Raw genomic sequence first — 19,905 nt, 5'->3', positions numbered from 1 at the left:
AAATTTAGGAGTAAAATAAGGGTCACGTGAACTCATGGTCATCCGGCTAAACTCGGTATATTATGTGCATAATACTTAAAAATATATCTAGTATTACCTTCTGAAACTCATGCTACAAAAGGGTTAGTGGTGAACTTGGTTGAAAGCTAAGTTATTTACCTAGAAGTCCAAGGATCCACAAACTCATTTCTCCCCTTTGAATTGATGATACGATAATTTGGTTTGGATTTATCAGTCGAAGCAGGAGACAATATACCTTGATATTATCGAACATTCTTTGATTCAAAGCATCGTCCATCTCAATTGAAAAAGCAAATAATGTTTCAAGAACAAATCTAGTTCTGCTTTCGTGTTGCTTTTGTATTGTTATTTCTTTTTACCCTTCTTTGTGTTTCCCAACCGTGGGGTGAATGGAATCCGATACATAAATCAGTTAATAAAAGAATAGAAAAAGCTTTTACAGTGAAACTTAAGTTATATAGGAATTTCGATACAGATTCTCAATTCCTAATTGCTGTGACGCTAAAATAGAATACTAAAAAATAATCATAATCAAAATACTGGAAAAAAAGAGTAGACAAGGAACGAAAATAGATCCTTGGTCTATGATACAAAAATGGGGGAAATCCTTAAAACACTGGATGTGAATCGTGGATGTATTGCAAACACATGCTAGATATATAATAGCTGAAACGCTTATATTACACAATCAGGGGACCAACTAACTAACTAAAACATTCATGAATAAATTATACTAGTAAGTGCACTGTCTTTCTCTCCTTCCCTTTCCATTATCTCCTTAAACTTTTTCCCAAACCACTCTGCCCTTTAATTTGGTCTTTAAATCTCTTTTTCACTTTTCGTGATCATATACAGGGTGTTATTCTAAGTATCAGACTTACGTCGCTTATAAAATATGCATGAGTAGATTAACAATTAAATTGACCCGCTTTTTATTTTATCGGAATGAATCGCTTTTTATTTTTTTTAAAAGTTAGGCTAAAAAAAAAATCATGCCAACAATATCTACCAGAAATATTGTCTGAATCGGTTGAGTGACTTTATATGTAAATTGTAATAGTTGAGTGACTTTGTCGGTGAAATGATGATTAGGTAATTAGTACACTTTCTTCGTTTTAATTACTACTATTTATTTTGTGATCATTTTGGTCCCCCATATGATAGATAGATACATGAAAATTAAAGAAGAGGGTGACTTGGCCAATTGACCTTATTACCTCTTGTTCTATCTGGGATTTTGCATGAACTGCATGCAAAATATGAGTAAGCTAATACTAGGAAAAAAGTTAATGTTTTGATTTGGACCACCTCAGATGTAGCTATCAGTTCACCTCAGATATATGTTAATCCATCATCACCTACCTGTCTTATAATTTATCATAACATGAGGCTCAACAGCAACAACATACCTAGTGTACGCAGCCTTACTCCTACCTCGTGAAGGTGGAGAGGTTGTTTCAGATAGACCCTCAGTTCAGGTAAAGCATATCAAAAACAATACCGCTAAAACAGACTATTTAAAACTAACTTTAAGAATAAAAGACAAGCTCTGAGAAGGAAAAAACTAAATAACATATATAGCTAGTCTCTTTATCAAAAGCACCACATTATGAATTTCCATTTTATTTTTCTGGGAATAAAGAACTATGGCACCACATAATGAAATGCATTTACGGGATCAACATTCAGCAGCCTCCTATATATACTGGTCCCTAGCCTCAGGACACTGAACCATCTACATTGCCAGAGCCTTCTGCAATCTTTCCTCAGTTTGCTTTCTGCCTTCTTTTAAGAAATCATAGTCATCCTCCTGCACTGGTGTGTCTTGCCTGTTGCTTCCTTCAGTAGGTGCTTCTGGTTTAAACCCATGCATTCCACTTCCTTTCCACCTCCATCGCAAAATTACCTTCTTTAAGCTCCCCACAGACCATTCAGTTTCCAAAAAAAGATCCCCACAGACCATATTATGCTTTTGTATCTGTTCCTTACCTAGTGTTCTCTTAAGCCTGAATTTTAATAATTCGTTGGCAGAATAGAAGAAAGTCTCTTCTTCCCTTCCGGATTAGAAGAAAGTCACTTCTTCCCTTCCAACTGCGATACGTGCAGCAGCAGCTTTTCGATCAGTCCCCATATTCTTATACAAACATTTGTACCGATAAAAATGCCCCCAGTGACGATGGCTCCGATTTTTATATTTTCAGCTATTCTTTGGGTGAGTTTCCACCTCAGTATTGCGGAACCTAAGAATTTGCAAACTTACATCATTCATGTAAGTTTTCCAGCTACCGAAGCTAATATTAATCACGAGAGCTACTACCGCTCCTTTCTACCGGAAGTTGTTCTCGACTCGGAAGAACCTTCACGAATTATTCACTCCTACCACCACGTGGCTTGTGGCTTTGCAGCCAGATTGTCACCCGATGAAGTGACAGAAATGGTGAAGAAGGAGGGTTTTGTCTCAGCGATGCCACAAAAGATGTTGGCCTTGCACACCACGCATACTCCCGATTTCTTGGGGTTGCACCAAAACACTGGTGTTTGGGAAGAATCCAATTACGGAAGGGGTATGATTATCGGGGTTATAGACAGTGGGATCAGACCAGGACACCCCTCTTTCCATGAGGACAACATGCCACCTCCACCGGCAAAATGGAAAGGAAAATGTGAGTTTGCTGGATACATAACGTGTAACAAGAAGCTCATTGGTGCGAGGAGCTTTGTGAGTGGCTCTACGGATCCACTTGACGAGGAAGGTCACGGCACGCATACTTCAAGCACTGCTGCTGGTAACTTTGTTGATGATGCAAGTGTGCTTGGCAATGCCAATGGCACAGCAGCCGGTGTGGCCCCTCTTGCCCATATTGCCATGTACAAGGTGTGTACAAAACTTGGCTGTGCAGACGATGCCATATTAGCTGCCATAGATGCTGCAATAGATGATGGTGTGGACATACTTTCTCTCTCCCTTGGTTTCCCTCCTATGAAGTTTTATGATGACAGTATCGCCATTGGTTCTTTCGCAGCAATGCGGAAAAGTATTACGGTGATCACCTCCGCCGGTAACCGTGGTCCAGGCAGTGCTACATTGTTTAATGAGGCACCTTGGACTCTCACAGTTGGTGCTAGTACCCATGATAGAAAGACAGTAGCAACAGCCGTGCTAGGAAATGGGGAAGCATACGATGGCGTATCACTTTTCCAACCTAAAGACTTCCCTCATACGTTATTTCCAGTGGTATACCCTATCATGTACAATCAAGAGACAGCCCTATGTGAACCAAAATCGCTGGAAGTCACTGGTGTTAAAGGCAAGATTGTGGTTTGTGATAATGATAGAAAATCTGCAGCTGATCAAGGCCAAGCGGTAAAGGATGCGGGTGGTGTCGCCATGATTTTTGTCAATACAAAGGTCTTTGGCGATACCATTTTTGAAGTTGCTCATGTCCTTCCAGCAACTAGTTTGGGTTATGCTGAAGGACAACAGATTAAAGCCTATATTAACTCATCCTCTGAGGCCAGGGCGGGGCTCCATTTCAAAGGAACAACGATTGGCTTTAAGGATACACCATCTGTAGCACATTTTTCGTCCAGGGGTCCGAACTTTGCAAGTCCAGGCATACTAAAGCCTGACATTATCGGCCCTGGAGTGAATATTCTTGCTGCATGGCCGTTCTCCTCGGAAAACATGAATTGGACATTTAACATCGTCTCAGGCACCTCAGTGTCTTGCCCTCACCTAAGCGGCATTGTGGCTTTGCTCAAAACTGCACACCCGCATTGGTCTCCAGCTGCAATCAAATCTGCAATTATGACTACAGCTGATCAATCCAACCGCAACGGTCAGCCCATCCTTGATGAAAGAAAACTTCCAGCGGATGTATTTGCCATTGGTGCTGGTCACGTGAATCCAGCAAAAGCAAGTAATCCAGGGCTGATTTATGATATCCAGCCCATAAACTACACTCAATACTTGTGTGGCCTTGGCTACACAAAAGAGGAGATTGGGCTAATTGTGCATCAAAATGTGAACTGCTCGTTAATATCGAGTATATCTGAGGCGGAGCTGAACTATCCTTCTTTCTCCATTATACTTGGACCCGAGACTCAGAATTGCACAAGAACAGTTACAAATGTTGGCAATGCAAGGTCAACTTACGCCGTTAACATCACTCAAATTCAAGGAGTTGATGTAGTTGTCAAGCCCACCACACTTGTCTTCACCCAGGTGAACCAACAAGCCAAATATATGATATCCTTCACCCGAAAAGGTGAAATTTCTGGACGTTTTGTTGAGGGATCTATATCATGGATTTCCAAGAAGCATATTGTGAGGAGTCCGATATCTGTCAAATTATTGTTCTCTAACACCGAGAACAATAATTTGCCAACGAGAAGTTCACTTTGGCTTTGTACTTTCCTCACACACTACTTGATTTATTTCATTGTATTTTGAGTTGTCTTGGACTTGAGACAGTGGCCATAAATTGCAGCCATCTTTATTAATCTTTCTTATTGTTGTCTAACACCGATTTCATTGGTTGTCATGATTATTGTTCGATTTTACTTAAAAATCTTTCTCAAGCAGTGTAAATCGAATCCCTGTGTCCCTGTCTGTTATTGTTAGAACCCCTTTTACTTAGCTTAGGGTTGTGCTGTCAAAGGGAATGTGATAGGATTATCACCACTGTATATTTTATTCTGGAGGCTAAGGTTTATTTCCTCCTCTGTGTACTGTTGGTTTTTGATATATATACCAGGTTGGGAGCAGCCTAACTCTCACCAGCAAGGTGGATCTTTTGAATAAAAAATAAAAAATAAAAAAACTAAATTCCAGTAACATCAGTATATATTTAATAGAAGCTTCTCGAGATCTAACAACATCAAATATATTTAAAAGAATGGAGGAAAAACTCATCTCTTGGTCTGAATTAGTCCTTCTGGAGGAACCAAACTTGGAAACAATTTGCTGATGAGTCCTTAAATCCAAAGTCTTATCTTCTCTTCCTCTAGGTTTAGTATTAAATCTCTTCCGGAAGGGACCTTTCTACCACTTTCAAAAGTTCTGCAACACAAAACAGTAAGTTCATCCTGTAAAGAATGAAGTACTAGTACTAATATAAGTTCAGCGGAAGTTTATAACGAGATTATTGCCCTTGATCCATCAACATGTAAGGGAACAAACTTTTCCATTATCAAATGTTCTCTTCAGGAAATTTACCTTGGAATACTGTAGCATTACTATCTGCAAGAAGACTGGCGTCAAAGCTTTGCCTTGCTTGCCCCCAAAGGCCCATTTAAAGCAGAGTATTAGTTGAGGCAGGAACCATATGATTTCCCCTTAATAACCCAAGAACGAGAAGATCAGGTGCAGAAGACGTTCAGACTCACAAAAGAGAAACAGAAGAAACGCAAACTTAACAATGGGTGGCAACTGTAACAGTTCATTTGCTTTGGTTCCATGAAGAAGCAAAAGATTTGATAAATTAGAGCCAAATGCAAGGAAATAAAAGAGAAGAATAAAGAAAAGGAAAGTATAAGAAGCTAGAGGGAAGAAAAGATAAGGCGGAGACATGCAGAAGAAATGAAAGGACAAACATGCCTGAATACTTTTTTTTTTTTTTTTTTGGAAACTGGTAATGTTGTATTCCTCAGCATTAAGGGTATGCTGGCCACCTCCAAAAAGTTACAAAGCTCCTAATAAATCTACTCCTCTATACATTGTTGTTTACACCAAGAAAATAAAGATATAATACAATTTCATTTTACTTTCTGAATAGAATTGGATCTATCTTCAAAGCATCTGCCATTTCTCTCTCTCCCCACAGTCCACCAGATGCAAGATTGTATAATCCTCCACCATCTCTTCTGGCTTTTACTGCCTCCCCTCTAATCCAGCAGCTTAGCCATGCCCAATATACTTTTTACTGCTTCAAGGAGTGACAGTATCAATAAGAAGAAGCTGAGACAACATATACAGAGAGAAAGCTACAACCAAGAGGAAACAGAAGCAGATCAGAAAAGAAGCTGATACATGGATAGCAAAACAAACAGGAAAGGTTATTGGTGCAGCCAGAAAGCAAAATTGATTAGAACTTTAAAGTAGTTTATAGATAGAGATACATTTGCAATGATGTCTCCAGTTGGAGTTTTAGAATTTCAATAAGCATTTGGGTTTTCTATCAGTTCTTAAGCTCATATAGGATTGTCTGTTGCAACAGTAGTTACAAATTAAGTTAGAAGCCTTTAAAGTTTAAACTTTGGAAGTTCTAGAATAATTAGGTTAGGATTCATGAGTCTTAAAGTTGCTGTTTCTTGTTTCACAGGTGAAGAAACTTCCGAACGGTGGTTTACTCTTTCGGTTCGCACTTAATGTTTTGAAAATGCAAATCATTACCCCAGTCTCTCTCCGCTGTTTAATTATGGTTTATGCTATTCATTGCAGCAGTTATTGTTATTGTCCTTTGTGAATCAAGAAATGACGATTTCTCACAGGTATGGTACCTTCTTAAGGCAACTCCCTAAATCCCAATAGTCATTTAACAGCAAACATTGCATGTTAGCTCCAATTTCATACGTCGCAAGAGGAAAAAAGTTGAAGCAGTTACTTACCCCGGGAAAACAACACAAAAAAAAAAAAAAAAAAAAAAAAAAGAGAGAGAGAAGTGAAATACTCGACACAAAGAACCCAAGGTTACCAGGTCACATTAAATTATCAGCCGTCCTTAACGGGCATAACTTATACAGAAGACAAAAAGCTATCGGCTAAAAGTACGAAAAATTAAAAAATTAATATATATATATTGTAGACAAATAAGGATGCCTCTGCCAAGTGTATGACTTCAGAATTGCTAATATTATCTTCCGCCAAACATGTTGGTAAATGATAAAAGTATGCATTGCAGTTGTTGGGACATACATACTATGGGTACAGAAAAAATTGACATGACTGTTAGTCAGTAACTATAGTGTATTATCATCCTGAAGATTATGGTTGGAGACATAGTGGAATCTAACAAAACATTTAATTCCAGCTATATTTGAGGTATGCCCTTCCTAGAATCTCTATCAAAATCTTCTCTTTGAAGACACGTGAATTCTGGAGCAAGAAGATCAGCATATCTTAAAAGAGAACGAACAATTATCTATTCCTTAGATGCGCAGAAAATACTTTAAGTTATAATGAAAACCTACCAGTTAAGGAGGCAACATAATATTCTTTCCCTCCTAGCCCTGCATCCAACTTCCCGGTCTCAAGCTCAGGAAAAGGCGGCCCAAATGTAACAGTGAGGTGTTGGAGTTCATCCATCAAAGGCAACCAAACTTCAGAATATAAATTAGAATGAAAAGGACGGTAAGGATGAAAGATAGGCACGTGAACAATGATTACGTGTGCAAATATCTGTTAAGAAATCAACGGCTAGTTAATAAGAGCTCAACCTGTATCACCTGAGAATTTTCTTCCCGCCCCTCCTCTATGCCTCTTTTAGGGGTGCGCGGTTTGTCATAAAGTATAAGAAAGGTAGTTGAAGTAGTTAAAATGTTGACCTAGACATGATGAAAAGGGAAAAAATGTATTATATTTCAAAAGTATCTTAGGCGAAAGCAAACAGTAAGTAACTGGCATCCAGCGCTGAGGACCAAACACATCTAAAAGATGAAACTGCATTGCATTTTCCAGCAAGCACTATGAATTCAGGTAATCAAATCCAGAATTAACCAAAACATGGAGATGGCTGCAGAGAGATTCACAAACTACAGGTCACCTAGAAAAAGAATTACTAGCACATCCTTCACCATGAACGGGTCTCCATTGCAGAAACATGCTAGGAAGATAAATGTAAAACAATATCATCACACACCTGACTGTTTGAGGGGTGGTTCAGAATATCTCATCAATTAGTGGATAGACTAACAGGTCCTTCTATATGGAAAAGGACCTTGGTTAAAAGAATGTCGCTGGTGGTGCATGAATGTATTCGGAGATGATTCAAAGTAATGGTGATGTATTCACTGCAATGATAAGAAAAACAAAACAATGCAGAAACTGCAACGAGGCATCTTCCGCCAATGTCAAACTAATAAATATAAATGGTAGTTGTAATAAAGCTACTAATACAAGATATGAGTTATGTGTTTTTTTTCAATTTTTCATCAGTGTGATTTACACCGGAAGCAGCACTGGTTCCTAGTAATGTATTCAATGGATAAAAACACAGAGGCCAATTACTCTGTAAGGTAAGCACCAGGCACAGGAAGGATGCATTGGAAGCATAAAACAGAATTTGAATATCTGCATGTCTACAGGAAGATAGACTCGCTCCCGTTGTAGTGGTGGACTAAAACCTTTGCCAAGATGACACAGTATAACATAGTACTCTATATGACAGCAATAATGACAAATTCGACTCTTGACATGAAAACCAAAAGCAGATGTATGTTGCACCAGAGACAAAATAACTCCCTCTGACAGTTGAAAGCCCATGACCAACAACAAATGATCATTTTTCCCTATGATTTCATTAAAAACTCTCTGACAGATAAAAGCAAGTGAAAGAAAAGTACCAGCACCAGCATTCTTCTGACTCTTTTTTTTTTTTTTTATTGCTTTTAAATTCCTGTATTTTATTCATCTTCCAGCAAAATTACACCATGATTTGAGGGAGTTTACAAAAAGTGATTTACTTTCTCCCTACTTAGCTTTGAGGATTCTATCATCCCATTTGAGATGAGGTAAAGGCAAAAAAAATGACTTGAATCCTCGGTCATATACATATGATATCCAAAGTATCCAAGACTTACAGGAGTAATCCTATCTCTACAAATGCACAGCAAGCTTCCACTCAAGGTGGATCCCATGTTATCTCCTTCTTCTTCTTCTTTCTGATTATTCTGAAGGCTGTCATATTCCATCCATCCATGGTCATGAGTCCCTTAACTTCTGAAGGTAGGTCAGCAAAAACTTTGTACACTTTGTTCTGAGGATCAGTGTAGCATAAAGATGCCAGTTTGTCAGCTACTCTATTAGCTTCCCTGTAGCAGTGTTGCAGTATGAACCCAGTAGCCTCCTTGTGGTCTTTCAGCTCATCCACTTCTTGCTGAATTCTCCATGGAGTAGAATTTTGACCATTAACACAATCTACAAGGAGTTTTGAGTCACTTTCTGCTAGTATTAAGTCATAGCCATTAGAAATACACCATTTGACACCATAGAGAAGTGCCATTGACATTATTATCATAATTTTTTCTTTTTTGAAACTGGTAATGTCAAAGAATTATTGATATTTGGATCCAACATTAATATCATAATAAGAAATCCTTTTTCGCATATTCTTTATTCTTCCTCTAATTAAGAAAATCAAACACATACTGACATACATGAAGAATACGCTGGAAGGAACCAGACAAATGATACCGTTAACCGTACGTCTAGTAGAAGACCTCCTCAGCTATTGTATCTTAGTTGAAGCAAGTTCAACACTGCCAAACGCAAAAATGAACAATATGCGATCTATACATAAATGTGAGCGCTTGTAGAGAAGTACAATTCCTTTAGGCTGTATCTTAATCTAGCAGTCAAAATTCAACCAGCTTCAACAATGCATAGTATTTAGCTAAAGATCAGCTACTTTATACCATCTTAACAAAATAAAGGGCATGTTTGCCTAAATCAAAGCATGATGAAATACAATTAGTTCAGGTATACATTGAACATCACTGTATGCGCATCAGATAAACAGACTAGGAATGATAAGTTCACTAAGCCCAACTAGACTTTCTAAGGGTTTCGAGAACAGTTTTTTACCAAATACTGCATTTGCTGCTCTTCATAGTCAGAACCAGCTATTGCTAATGCCTCATGAGTCTTCTGCTGCAATTAAGACAAGAAAAGCAAATTTTTATTAGCTTAACCCAATCACCGAAGCCGGATTTTCTCAATTGAACTACAGACAGACAGAGGCAGAGATAGAGAGATAGCAAGAGATTCTTAGTACGTCTATGAAACCATTTACCTCTAGAAAACACACACACACACACACACAAAAAAAAAAAAAAACCTACTTCAGTATGTCTCCCTCCAAACTATACACCTAGCACTACATGATGACTAATAAGCAAAATAGAAGCTTTGATACCATTAAAACATCAAAAGTAAAATGACAGAGTATATACAATAGAATCCGAAGTCATCTAAAATTAACAACCAAAAAGGATAAGAAAAAAAAAAAAACTTGATGACTATGTGAAATTTGACATTATCCTAATACCCTATTGGAGCAAGCTCTATAGAATCACAACAAATTGTTGCTACATACTTTTTAAACATCTACTCTAAAAGGTCGAATTTCATTTTTTCCTCGTTACACAGAAAACCAAACTGAAAAATAACTAAAACAGAAGAATAAATACCTCTCAAATGTAAATGAGCCAATGGAGTTTGTAGGCCCTTGTTATGCCCTCGAACTTATATCTGTAGGGCCTCTCCAAGCAAGATTTATGAAATCACAGCAAGTTGTTGGCACATGCTTATAGTTCATCTACTATTAAAGTAGGAATTTCAATGTTTCCCTCATTACCCTAAAACCCCGAATACACAATAACAAAAACAAAAAAAAGTAGAAGAATATAGAACCTCAAGTATAAATGAACCATTAGAAGTTTCAAGAGTGATCTCTGTAGGCCCTCATTCTGCACTCCGGCATCTCTACTACAAATCTACAAATAATTAGAACACAAAAGGGAATAGCGAATTATTCAATGCGATAATAACAAATGAGTGAAGTATTTCACTAAAATAACTATACTAATTTAAAAAGAACAGTTGAAGAAGAAAGCACAATTGGTGAGATTAGCTTTGCGTATAATTGTTGAAGGAGAGAACCAAAACTCGATAGAGCGATTGTTAAAACCTGGAAGGAGGAATTCAACACGAGCATTAGCCAATCAGTGATTCGGTTACAATCAGATGAACTTGAACAATGAAGTTGCAAGCAATACAATTACCAACAACACTGACCACCAGGAAAACAGTGAATTGCAAATAAAGAAAGCCCCCAAAGCAAATTCTTACAAAGCAAGCTGACGTTATACCCAAAATCCAACGAATAAGATATGCAAACATAAAAGGCAATTAAATGGAACTCTCAAATTGAAAAGGGAAAAGAAAAAGGAGAGGGGAGAGAAAGTGAAGGGACTACCGGCTGGTAATTTGCATTCTTACTCTGTTGAGAAGGTAGGTTAACGGAAGGACGACTCTTTTATGCTGGCAGTTATTCGGGATGTTAAGAAGCGACTCTTGGAGTATACCGAACCGGTAATATTTCCTTTTTACCGGTTTGAAGAATCTATGCGCCTGAGGTTGATATCACTGAGACATTACCGAACCGGTAATATTGTTCCTTAGAAAGAGATTCTTGCCGCTTTTTGTAGCAACCATAGTGAACTTAATCAAAATTTTGCATAATTAAAATTCCCCGTTCAACCACCAGAGTTCAGGAATTGGCCTCCTGTCTATGAAACCATTTGCATCTAGAACACAGAAAGAAAAAAAAAATCTACTTCAGAACGTCTCCAACTATACACCTAGCACTACATGATGACTTATAAGCAAAATAGAAGCATCGAGACCATTAAAAAATCAAAAGTAAAATGAAATAGTCTACAATATCAACCGTACATAGAAATGAAATTCAAGTATCTCTTCGTGAGAAAGAACACTAGACCTAGCAAGCAGTAATATAGAGTTAATTAATTAAGAAGACTTAACCGCTTGGAAGTATCAATCGATGCTGGAAAAGTAGCATAAGCAACATAAAAGGGCTCTAAGGCGAAAGGAAAAATTAAAGGACTTACCCGAGATCACCTGAAAGGAAATGCTGTGTCCAATAATAAACGAGAATCGGAATGGAAATGCTGAAAAACAATAGCGGTGAGAAAGAACAGAACAATAAAAAAGGAAACGAATGGAAAGTTGGATTTATACCTGAAAGAAGAAGGGCTTCTGGGCAGAACTGGCCAAATTAGGAATGTTCATGGATCTGGGTCTGTTTTCTATACAAGAAATCAAACCGATTAAGTCCACTTTTTAAATATTGACACCAAATCAAATCAGTTAAATGTTCTTTTATTGTTTAGGTTTTATCGGTTTTATCATATTTTTTCCGTTTATTCATTTTTTGTTAATTTCTGATTAGATATATGACAAAGTAATTTCAAACACATATTAAATTGATTACATTCCGATTACCTGAGTGGAGAGCACTTGCTGCCAATAACGACAAAATTGCCTCTTAACATGCAAACAAAAGGTTGAATCTAGGTTGCACCACAAAAAAAATAACTCCCTTTCTAACAGTTGAAATCCTTGACCAACAACAAAAGGTCATTTTCCCAATAATTTTCATTAGAAAAGTTCTCTATATGAAACAGTAAATGAAAGGACTTCCACAGATAAAAGCAAGTGAAAGAAAAGTACCAGCACCAGCATTCTTCTGACCCAACTTGTTAATCAACATTAATACCATAATGAGACATCCTTTTTCATCAATATATTTTTACATTCTTTAAGTTCCAATAAGAAAATCAAACACATACATGAAGAATACACTGGAAGGAATCAGACAAATGATACCATTAATCTTCCGTCTGGTAGACGACCTCTTCGGATCTCATGACAAACCAGTCAGACCATGGCCTCAGAGGTTGGTTCTCTCCTAAAGCATTCAGGTACTGTATCTTAGTTGAAACAAGTTCAACACTGACCAGGGAAAAAATGAAAAATGTGCGACATATAAATAAATGTGAGCGCTCAGCTAAAATGTGCATTCCTCTACGCCATATCTTAATCTAGAAGTCAAAGCAGACCCTATGTAAAACCAGCTTCAACAATGCATAGTATTTAGCTAAAGATCAGTCACTTTATACTATCTCAACGAAATAAAGCATGTGTTTGCCTAAACTCAAAGCATGATGAAATACAATTAGACAATCATGCATACATTGGACATCATCAATATATGCACATCAAATAAAAAGAACCGAAGTGACAAGTTCACTAAGCCCATTTACACTTTCTAAGGGTTGTGAGAATAGTTTTATACCAGATAGTGTATTTGCCTCTCTTCAAAGCCAGCCCAACCTATTGCTAATGCCCCATGAGTCTTCTACTGCAATTAAGACAAGAAAGCAAAGACTTCTTAGCTTAACCCAATCACGAAAGTCGGATTATCCCAAATCAACCAAAGACAGACAGAGAGATAGAAAGAGATTCTTGCCATCTTTTAGTAGCAACCATGGTGACCTTAATCAATATTTTGCAAAATTAAAATCCCCCGTTCAACCATTAGAGTTCAGGAATTTGCCTTCTGTCTATGAAACCATTTTACATCTAGAACACAAAAAGTAAAATAAAAAAATCTACTTCAGTACGTCTCTAACTATACCCCTTGCACTACATGATGACTTATAGGCAAAATAGAAGCTTCGAGACAATTAAAAATCAAAAGTTAAAATGAAAAAGTCTACAATATCAACCGTACATAGAAATGAAATTCAAGTATCTCTTTGTGTTGAAGCTAATCAACAACTAAGCCACTTGAAGAGAGATATTTCAGTAGACATGCTCAGGCGCAGACACACGGCCAAGAAATATAAGCAAAGGGCATTTCAGCACATTACACACGTCTTTAATTTCCCTAATTTCCAAGGTAGGGGTAAGGTCTGCGTAAATTTTACCCTCCCCAGACCCCCACATTGTGGGATTTCACTGGTTATGTTGTTGTTGTTGTTGTTGTTGTTGTTGTTGTGTTGTATACACATATTTAATTTAGAACCACAAAATTCAAAAGTCTCTTTATTTCTTAAACTTCGTGCCTAGGCAAACTAAGACACTTAAATTGGGATGGACTGATGGAGAAAGAAGTTATTTGTAATATCTGTAAGGGAATTTTAGTCATTTTAACAAAAGAAGCACTTATCAGTATTTTTCTACCAAATAAATCAACAGCTTGTTATCAGTTTCAGACTTTCAGTACTTCCATCCAAATATGCAACTGTTTATTCACAAAATCAGTTTCAACACTTAGAATTAAAATACTTTTCAGTACTTAAATTTTATCAGCTATTTATAATCCGCTAACACAACGGGCTCTTAAAGGTACTTTTGTCATGGAACTTTAACACGGGCTGACTACTAGGGTAGCCTAATTACAACTATTAGCGATATTGCACTTAATTCCCTAACATAGCAAGATTTTTCAAAAAGATTTTGCAATGTGAGAGATTACTAATCTATATTCTATTAAAAGCAGGAACTCCTAAATTTAAAAGTTAAATTACTTAAATACCCCTATTTAAAATCTAATTACTTATAATTAAAAAAAATCCCCGCACCCCACGCTTGAATATGAACAGATGTGTTCTTTCTTACTCGTCGATATCAAGGGACGTGTTTTTTTCAGAAAAGTTTATTAACAACAACTGCCAAATTCAAACTATGATGATGATTGATATGCACGGTGGAGATCCACTGTCTGAAAGTTTTCATAGTATGAAAATTCTATGGTACCATGATGCCAAATATGACAAACACGATATCTGGAGCCTGGTCCAGTCCCAGTTTCGGATAGAGGGAAGTTTGGAGGAATATAAGTATATTATGGACAGAATTCCAGAATTGTATAAGAATAGAGGTGGGAAATGGTTGCAAGGTTAAATTCTGGACAGATGTCTGGGCAGGAAATGAATGCTTTAAAACAAAATTTCCAGTAATGTATAGCTGCTCAACAAACAAGGAAGGATTTCTGGATAAATTCTACTCAAATTCAGGATGGTAGATCAATTCTAGGAGAGGATTAAATGACTGGCAGATGGAGGAGTCCTGTCAATTGTAACAGCAGTTAAATACTACTGTTTTGGTGGACAATAGAGCAGATACTCTGATTTGGACTGCTAGCAAGGACAAGAAATTTTCTGTTAAAAGTAGTTATAAAAACTTGCAGAAGCAAGAGGGGCAATGAGATGTAATGTGGCCATGGAAAATGCTTTGGAAGACAGAGGCTCCAACCAAGGTTGCATGCTTTGGATGGATTGCTTCTTTGGAGGCCTGTTTAACCCAAGACAACTTACAAAAGAGAGGTTTTGCATTGGGTAATAGATGTTTTTTATGTGAGGAAGCTCAGGAGACTGTGAATCATCTTCTTATCCATTGTAAGTTTTCAAGGCAGTGCTGGAATCTATTTTTTATATGTGGAACCTGGCTGTAGGGTGATGCCGCATAATGTTAAGAACCTGTTGGTATGCTGGCAGAATCAGAAGACAACGAAAAGGCTGAAGCAGATTTGGAAAACAATCCCACTCTGTATTTTATGGACTCTATGGTTGAAGAGAAATAAGAGATGCTTTGAAGGCAAAAAGAGTCACATTGCAGTGGTAAAAAAACAAGTGTATCCAGTATCTGTACTATTGGTGTAGGAGGGCTTGTTAGAGGATATGGATCAATATCTTGATTCCCTAGAGTAGTTAGGGAGAAGAATGTAATGGTTGATTGGTCTGAGTTCTTCTTTATGTTGTAATTCCTGTACCAGCTTGGTACTTCATTAATAAAATTTACCATACCTTAATAAATAAATAAATAAATGAAAATTCTATGGTACCACAACAAACCAATTACTTGGGTTGCTAATTATCAGATAGAACAACAAATCCTTCAAGCTAACCACCCGTATATGGAAAAGGGCCTTGGTTAAAAGAATGTTGTGGGTGGTGCATGATCGTATACAGAGATGATTCAAAGTAATGGTGATGCGTTCCCTGCAATGATCAGAAAGACAGAACAATGCAGAAACTGCAACCAGGCATCTTCGGCCAATGTCAAACTAATAAATATAAAGGGTAGTCATTGAAAGCATAAAACAGAAGTTAGATATCTAAAAGCATGTCTACAAGAATATAGACTCACTTCTGTTGTATTGGTGGACTAACACTTTTGCCAACATGATATAGTATAACATAGTACTCTATGAGGGCAATTGCTGCCGATAATGACAAATTCGCCTCTTGCCATGAAAACCAAAAGTAGATGTAAGTTACACCACAGACAAAATAGCTCCCTCTCTAACAGTTGAAAGCCCATGACCAACAACAAATGATCATTTTTCCCTATAATTTTCATTAAAAACTCTCTATACAATCAGTAAAAAAAAGGTCTTTCACAGATAAAAGCAAGTGAAAGAAAAGTACCAGCACCAGCATTCTTCTGACTCATATTGTTAACCAACATTAACATCATAATAAGAAATCCTTTTACGCCATATTCTTTTTTCATTCTCTAATTTCCAGTAAGAAATCAACCACATACATGAAGAATAGCTGGAAGGAACCAGACAAATGATACCGTTAGCCGTCCGTTTGATAGAAGACCTCTTTCAGCTATCAGAGATTAGTCAAGATCAACACTGACCAGCGTGAGAACGAAAAATATGTGATTTATACATAAATGTGAGCGCTCCATAAGAGAGTGCATCCTCTAGGCTGTATCTTAATCTAGCAGTCAAAGCAGACCCTATGTTCGACCAGCTTAAGCAATGCATAGTATTTAGCTAAGGATCAGCTACTTTATACTATATTAACGAAATAAAGCACTTGTTTGCCTAAAATAAAAGCATGATGAAATACAATAGACAATCAGGGATACATTGAACATCATCGCTGTATGCATATCAAATAAACAGAATCGCGGTGATAAGTTCACTAATCCCATTTACACGTTCTGAGGGTTTTGACAATAGTTTTATACAGATAGTGTTTTTGCCGCTCTTCAAAGCCAGACCAGCCTATTGCTAATTCTCCATGAGTCTCATACTGCAATTAAACAACAAAGCAAAGACTTTTTATCTTAACCCAGTCACAAAATCTGGATTTTCCCAAACCAACCAACGACAGACAGAGAGATGATAGAGAGATAGAGATCCTTACCTCTCTTTGCAGAAACCATGGTGAACTCAATCAAAATTTTGCAAAACTAAAATCCCTCATTCAACCACCAGAGTTCAGGAATTTGTTTATCTATCAAACCATTTACCTCTAGAACACAAAAATTAAAAAAATTCTACTTCAGTACGTCTCTGACTATACACCTAGCACTAAATGATGACTTATAAGCAAAATAGAAGCTTCGAGACCATTAAAAATACAATAGTAAAATGAAATAGTCTACAATATCAACTGTACATAGAAATGAAATTCAAATATCTCTTTGTGATGAAGCTAATCAACAACTAAGCCACTTGAAGAGAGATAGTCCAGTAGACATGCTTAGGTGTAGACGCGAGGTCACGAAATATAAGCAATCGACTCATAAGAAAAAAAGATGTTTAGCAATAATTGTGACAATCAAACAGGCAGAAGTCAACCATTCAACAATCCAACACTCAGGCGAGTTTTACAGGCTTGATGTTCAATTACCTTCATTGGTAGTGAGAAATCAAACATAGCACGTAAATTTTCCGGTAAATCAACAAGCTAACATTTTTCATTTACATAAGGTTTCGGATGTTATAAATCAGTTTGATGACTATAATCAAGAACAGTTTGAAGAATCTATGCACCTGAGGCTGATATCTCTGAGACATTTTCCTGAATCATCCAAAAGGAACAACAGCTTTATATGTGGCTCTGAGGGCTCCTTCAGTAAGAATTCCAACAAGAACAAGGGTGCAACTTCAACAAAATCCAATAGGTTTTGATAATGACTATGTGCAACTCAAGGTGGACTTTTTATTTGATAATCCGCAATACAAAGAGCAAGATCATCAAGTTAGTTTTATGCAACAACATTTGATTGGCTTAAATATTTTCACAGCTACAAGGAAGTGTGATCAAGTCTCCGTACACTCTACCCACAGTCATTCCGAATAATTCAGTATTTTATGTACATATTTCCTAGGATTGATCTAATATTAACTCTTGGCACCCATGTTTAGACAGTGGTGGAACAAGGATTTTTACTAAGGGGTGTCAAAATATAACAAAGTAAATATACAAAGAAATCAAGGGGTTCAACACATAGTATATATACATAAAAAAGTTATTTTTACGTATGTACACAGTGTAATTTTTCAGCGAAAACCTCCCCTTGGATGCATGTGGCTCCACTACTGGTTTTAGGGGATTGATTCCCATTTAGTACTTTCTTTTTTCTACTTTAGTGGTGCACTCATGTCCCAAAATCCTAGATTCTCATTCTGCTCTACCCTCTCCAAACCCTCCACTTGAGATTTCATTGGGTATGTTGCGGTTGTTGTACAAGGAAGTGTGTGCACTCCTGCTCCACTTTTTTCTTGCTTTTATGTTTCATCATTACTTGTGCTACTAGCATCATCATTCGTAATATCAGAACTCTGTGACACAGATCATAAAATATTTGGTACATTTCAAGTTGTTTTATACATGCTTGTTAGGAATTAGGCCTGGTGGTATATTAGGTAAAAAGAAAGAAGAAAAATTAAGGACTTACCTGAGATCGCCTCAAGGGAAACACTTGTGTGCCGATGTCCAATAGTGCATGAGAATTAATTGGAATGGAAATGCTGAAAAAACAATAACAGTAAGAAAGAACGGAATTAATTATTAATTATATTAAGGGAAAAGGGCCTGATTTGCCCCTCTACTTTGAGAAATGGTTCATAGTTACCCTCGTTATACTATCAGTCCACTTATACCCGTACCGTTAGAATAGTTATAATATTTACCCTTATATTTAACCTTTGTCCACTGTGGCCAATGTCGTGGGCCAGGCCTGCCCACTATGTCCCGTTACATTGGCACATAAGAGGCCATGTCAGCAATCCCAATTAAATGAGTCTTAAAATTAAAAAGACTAAATGATGCCCTTCTTCTTCACCATTAAAATGCCTTCTTCTTCTTATTAAAATGCCTGCTTAAAAAACAAATAATGAAATCTTTAAGAGAGATACCAAGAAGTTATGGTAAACATAGGCTCTTGGTTCTAAAGAAATCACTTCAACCCACTGATCTTTTTTTCCATCGTCATCATCATCTTGTCTGCACCCAAAACAAAACAAAAAAATTAGCTATCAGATCCCCACACCAATTGCCATAAGAAAAAACAAAAAACAATCAGCAAAATTCAACTCAGTTGAATGGTACCTTTGAACAGTGTTGTATGCTATAGAGCTAAGATCATGTGCTTTCTGAGAACCCTTTGAACTACTAGGAATGGAGATAATTCGGAAAGCAAGAAAAATGAGACCCACAAATGACAACAAAATAAATCCACCAAAGATTAGTGTAGAATTTGAGGATTTTCGAGGCCCAACTCGGGAATGTCTCCCTTTAACTGCCATTGCTCCTCAAATCTGTAGTAACAATCAAGAACTGAATTTGCAAATCTTGAATTTTTTGAAGATCTGAATAGACTTTGATTCAGCCCATGGGACTTGGGATCACAGCTCGTGGGTGTTTTTTTAGGTGAAGAAAACGGTGGGGACTTTTATATTTAGTGGAGAAATGGGTCAGTTTACGGTGACATGGCTCTTATGTCGCATAGAATTTTCATCGCGACATTTATTTAAAAAGTCATTGATCACGGTGGACAGGAATTAAAAATAAGGTTAAATATTTTAATTATTGTAATGATAAGAATATAAATGGACTGATAGTATAACAGGAGTAAATATGTACCTTTTTTCAAGTAGAGGGTAAATCAGGCCCTTTTCCTTTATATTAATAATAAAAAGGAAGCCAACGGACAGAACTGGCCAAATTAGGAGAGGGTCTGTTTACACAGTTTAATTTATTTGTTTGGCCAAGTAATTACTTGATTAGGTGAAAATTGTTGTAATTACACCCTGTAATAACATGAATATT

General features: G+C 37.0%; 2 protein-coding genes across 19 annotated transcripts; one reads left to right on the top strand and one right to left on the bottom strand.

The window, feature by feature from the left end:
* Positions 1-1,647: 1,647 nt before the first annotated feature.
* Positions 1,648-4,806, top strand: LOC132635001 (subtilisin-like protease). Its single transcript, XM_060351203.1, has one exon. It carries the CDS (start codon positions 2,183-2,185, stop codon positions 4,472-4,474), a length of 2,292 nt encoding a protein of 763 aa, XP_060207186.1. The 5' UTR covers positions 1,648-2,182; the 3' UTR covers positions 4,475-4,806.
* Positions 4,807-11,724: 6,918 nt separating this feature from the next.
* On the bottom strand, positions 11,725-19,595 carry LOC132634999 (probable prolyl 4-hydroxylase 10). Of its 18 annotated transcripts, XR_009580384.1 has the most exons (7): positions 19,186-19,593; positions 18,993-19,080; positions 17,625-18,605; positions 13,119-13,184; positions 12,002-12,731; positions 11,872-11,881; positions 11,725-11,741 (listed from the first exon to the last, which is right to left on the bottom strand). XR_009580384.1 is itself a non-coding variant. In XM_060351202.1 (4 exons), the coding sequence occupies exons 1-3, from the start codon at positions 19,380-19,382 to the stop codon at positions 18,588-18,590; spliced, it is 303 nt and encodes a 100-aa protein (XP_060207185.1). In that variant the 5' UTR covers positions 19,383-19,582; the 3' UTR covers positions 13,293-13,405; positions 18,533-18,587. The 18 variants fall into 18 exon arrangements, 1 of the variants encoding a protein (XP_060207185.1); XR_009580391.1 differs by lacking the exons at positions 11,725-11,741; positions 11,872-11,881; positions 12,002-12,731; positions 13,119-13,184 and adding exons at positions 13,293-13,405; positions 16,376-16,446; positions 16,712-17,100 and having other exon boundaries at positions 19,186-19,595; XR_009580392.1 differs by lacking the exons at positions 11,725-11,741; positions 11,872-11,881; positions 12,002-12,731; positions 13,119-13,184 and adding exons at positions 13,293-13,405; positions 16,412-16,446; positions 16,712-17,100 and having other exon boundaries at positions 19,186-19,594.
* Between the last annotated feature and the right edge of the window lie 310 nt (positions 19,596-19,905).

Source organism: Lycium barbarum, chromosome 4 (assembly GCF_019175385.1).
Source record: "Lycium barbarum isolate Lr01 chromosome 4, ASM1917538v2, whole genome shotgun sequence".
NCBI lineage: Eukaryota > Viridiplantae > Streptophyta > Magnoliopsida > Solanales > Solanaceae > Lycium > Lycium barbarum.
Note: the sequence above shows the minus strand (reverse complement) of the source record. Positions and strands in the feature narration are given on the sequence as shown.

Bases quoted from the DNA above. Each gene is read 5' to 3' on its own strand.
- LOC132635001 (XM_060351203.1), top strand. From the start codon at position 2,183: ATGCCCCCAGTGACGATGGCTCCGATTTTTATATTTTCAGCTATTCTT.
- LOC132634999 (XM_060351202.1), bottom strand. From the start codon at position 19,382: ATGGCAGTTAAAGGGAGACATTCCCGAGTTGGGCCTCGAAAATCCTCA. The intron at 19,081-19,185 runs GTACCATTCAAC...TTTTGGGTGCAG, and splicing joins GCATACAACACTGTTCAAAG to ACAAGATGATGATGACGATG.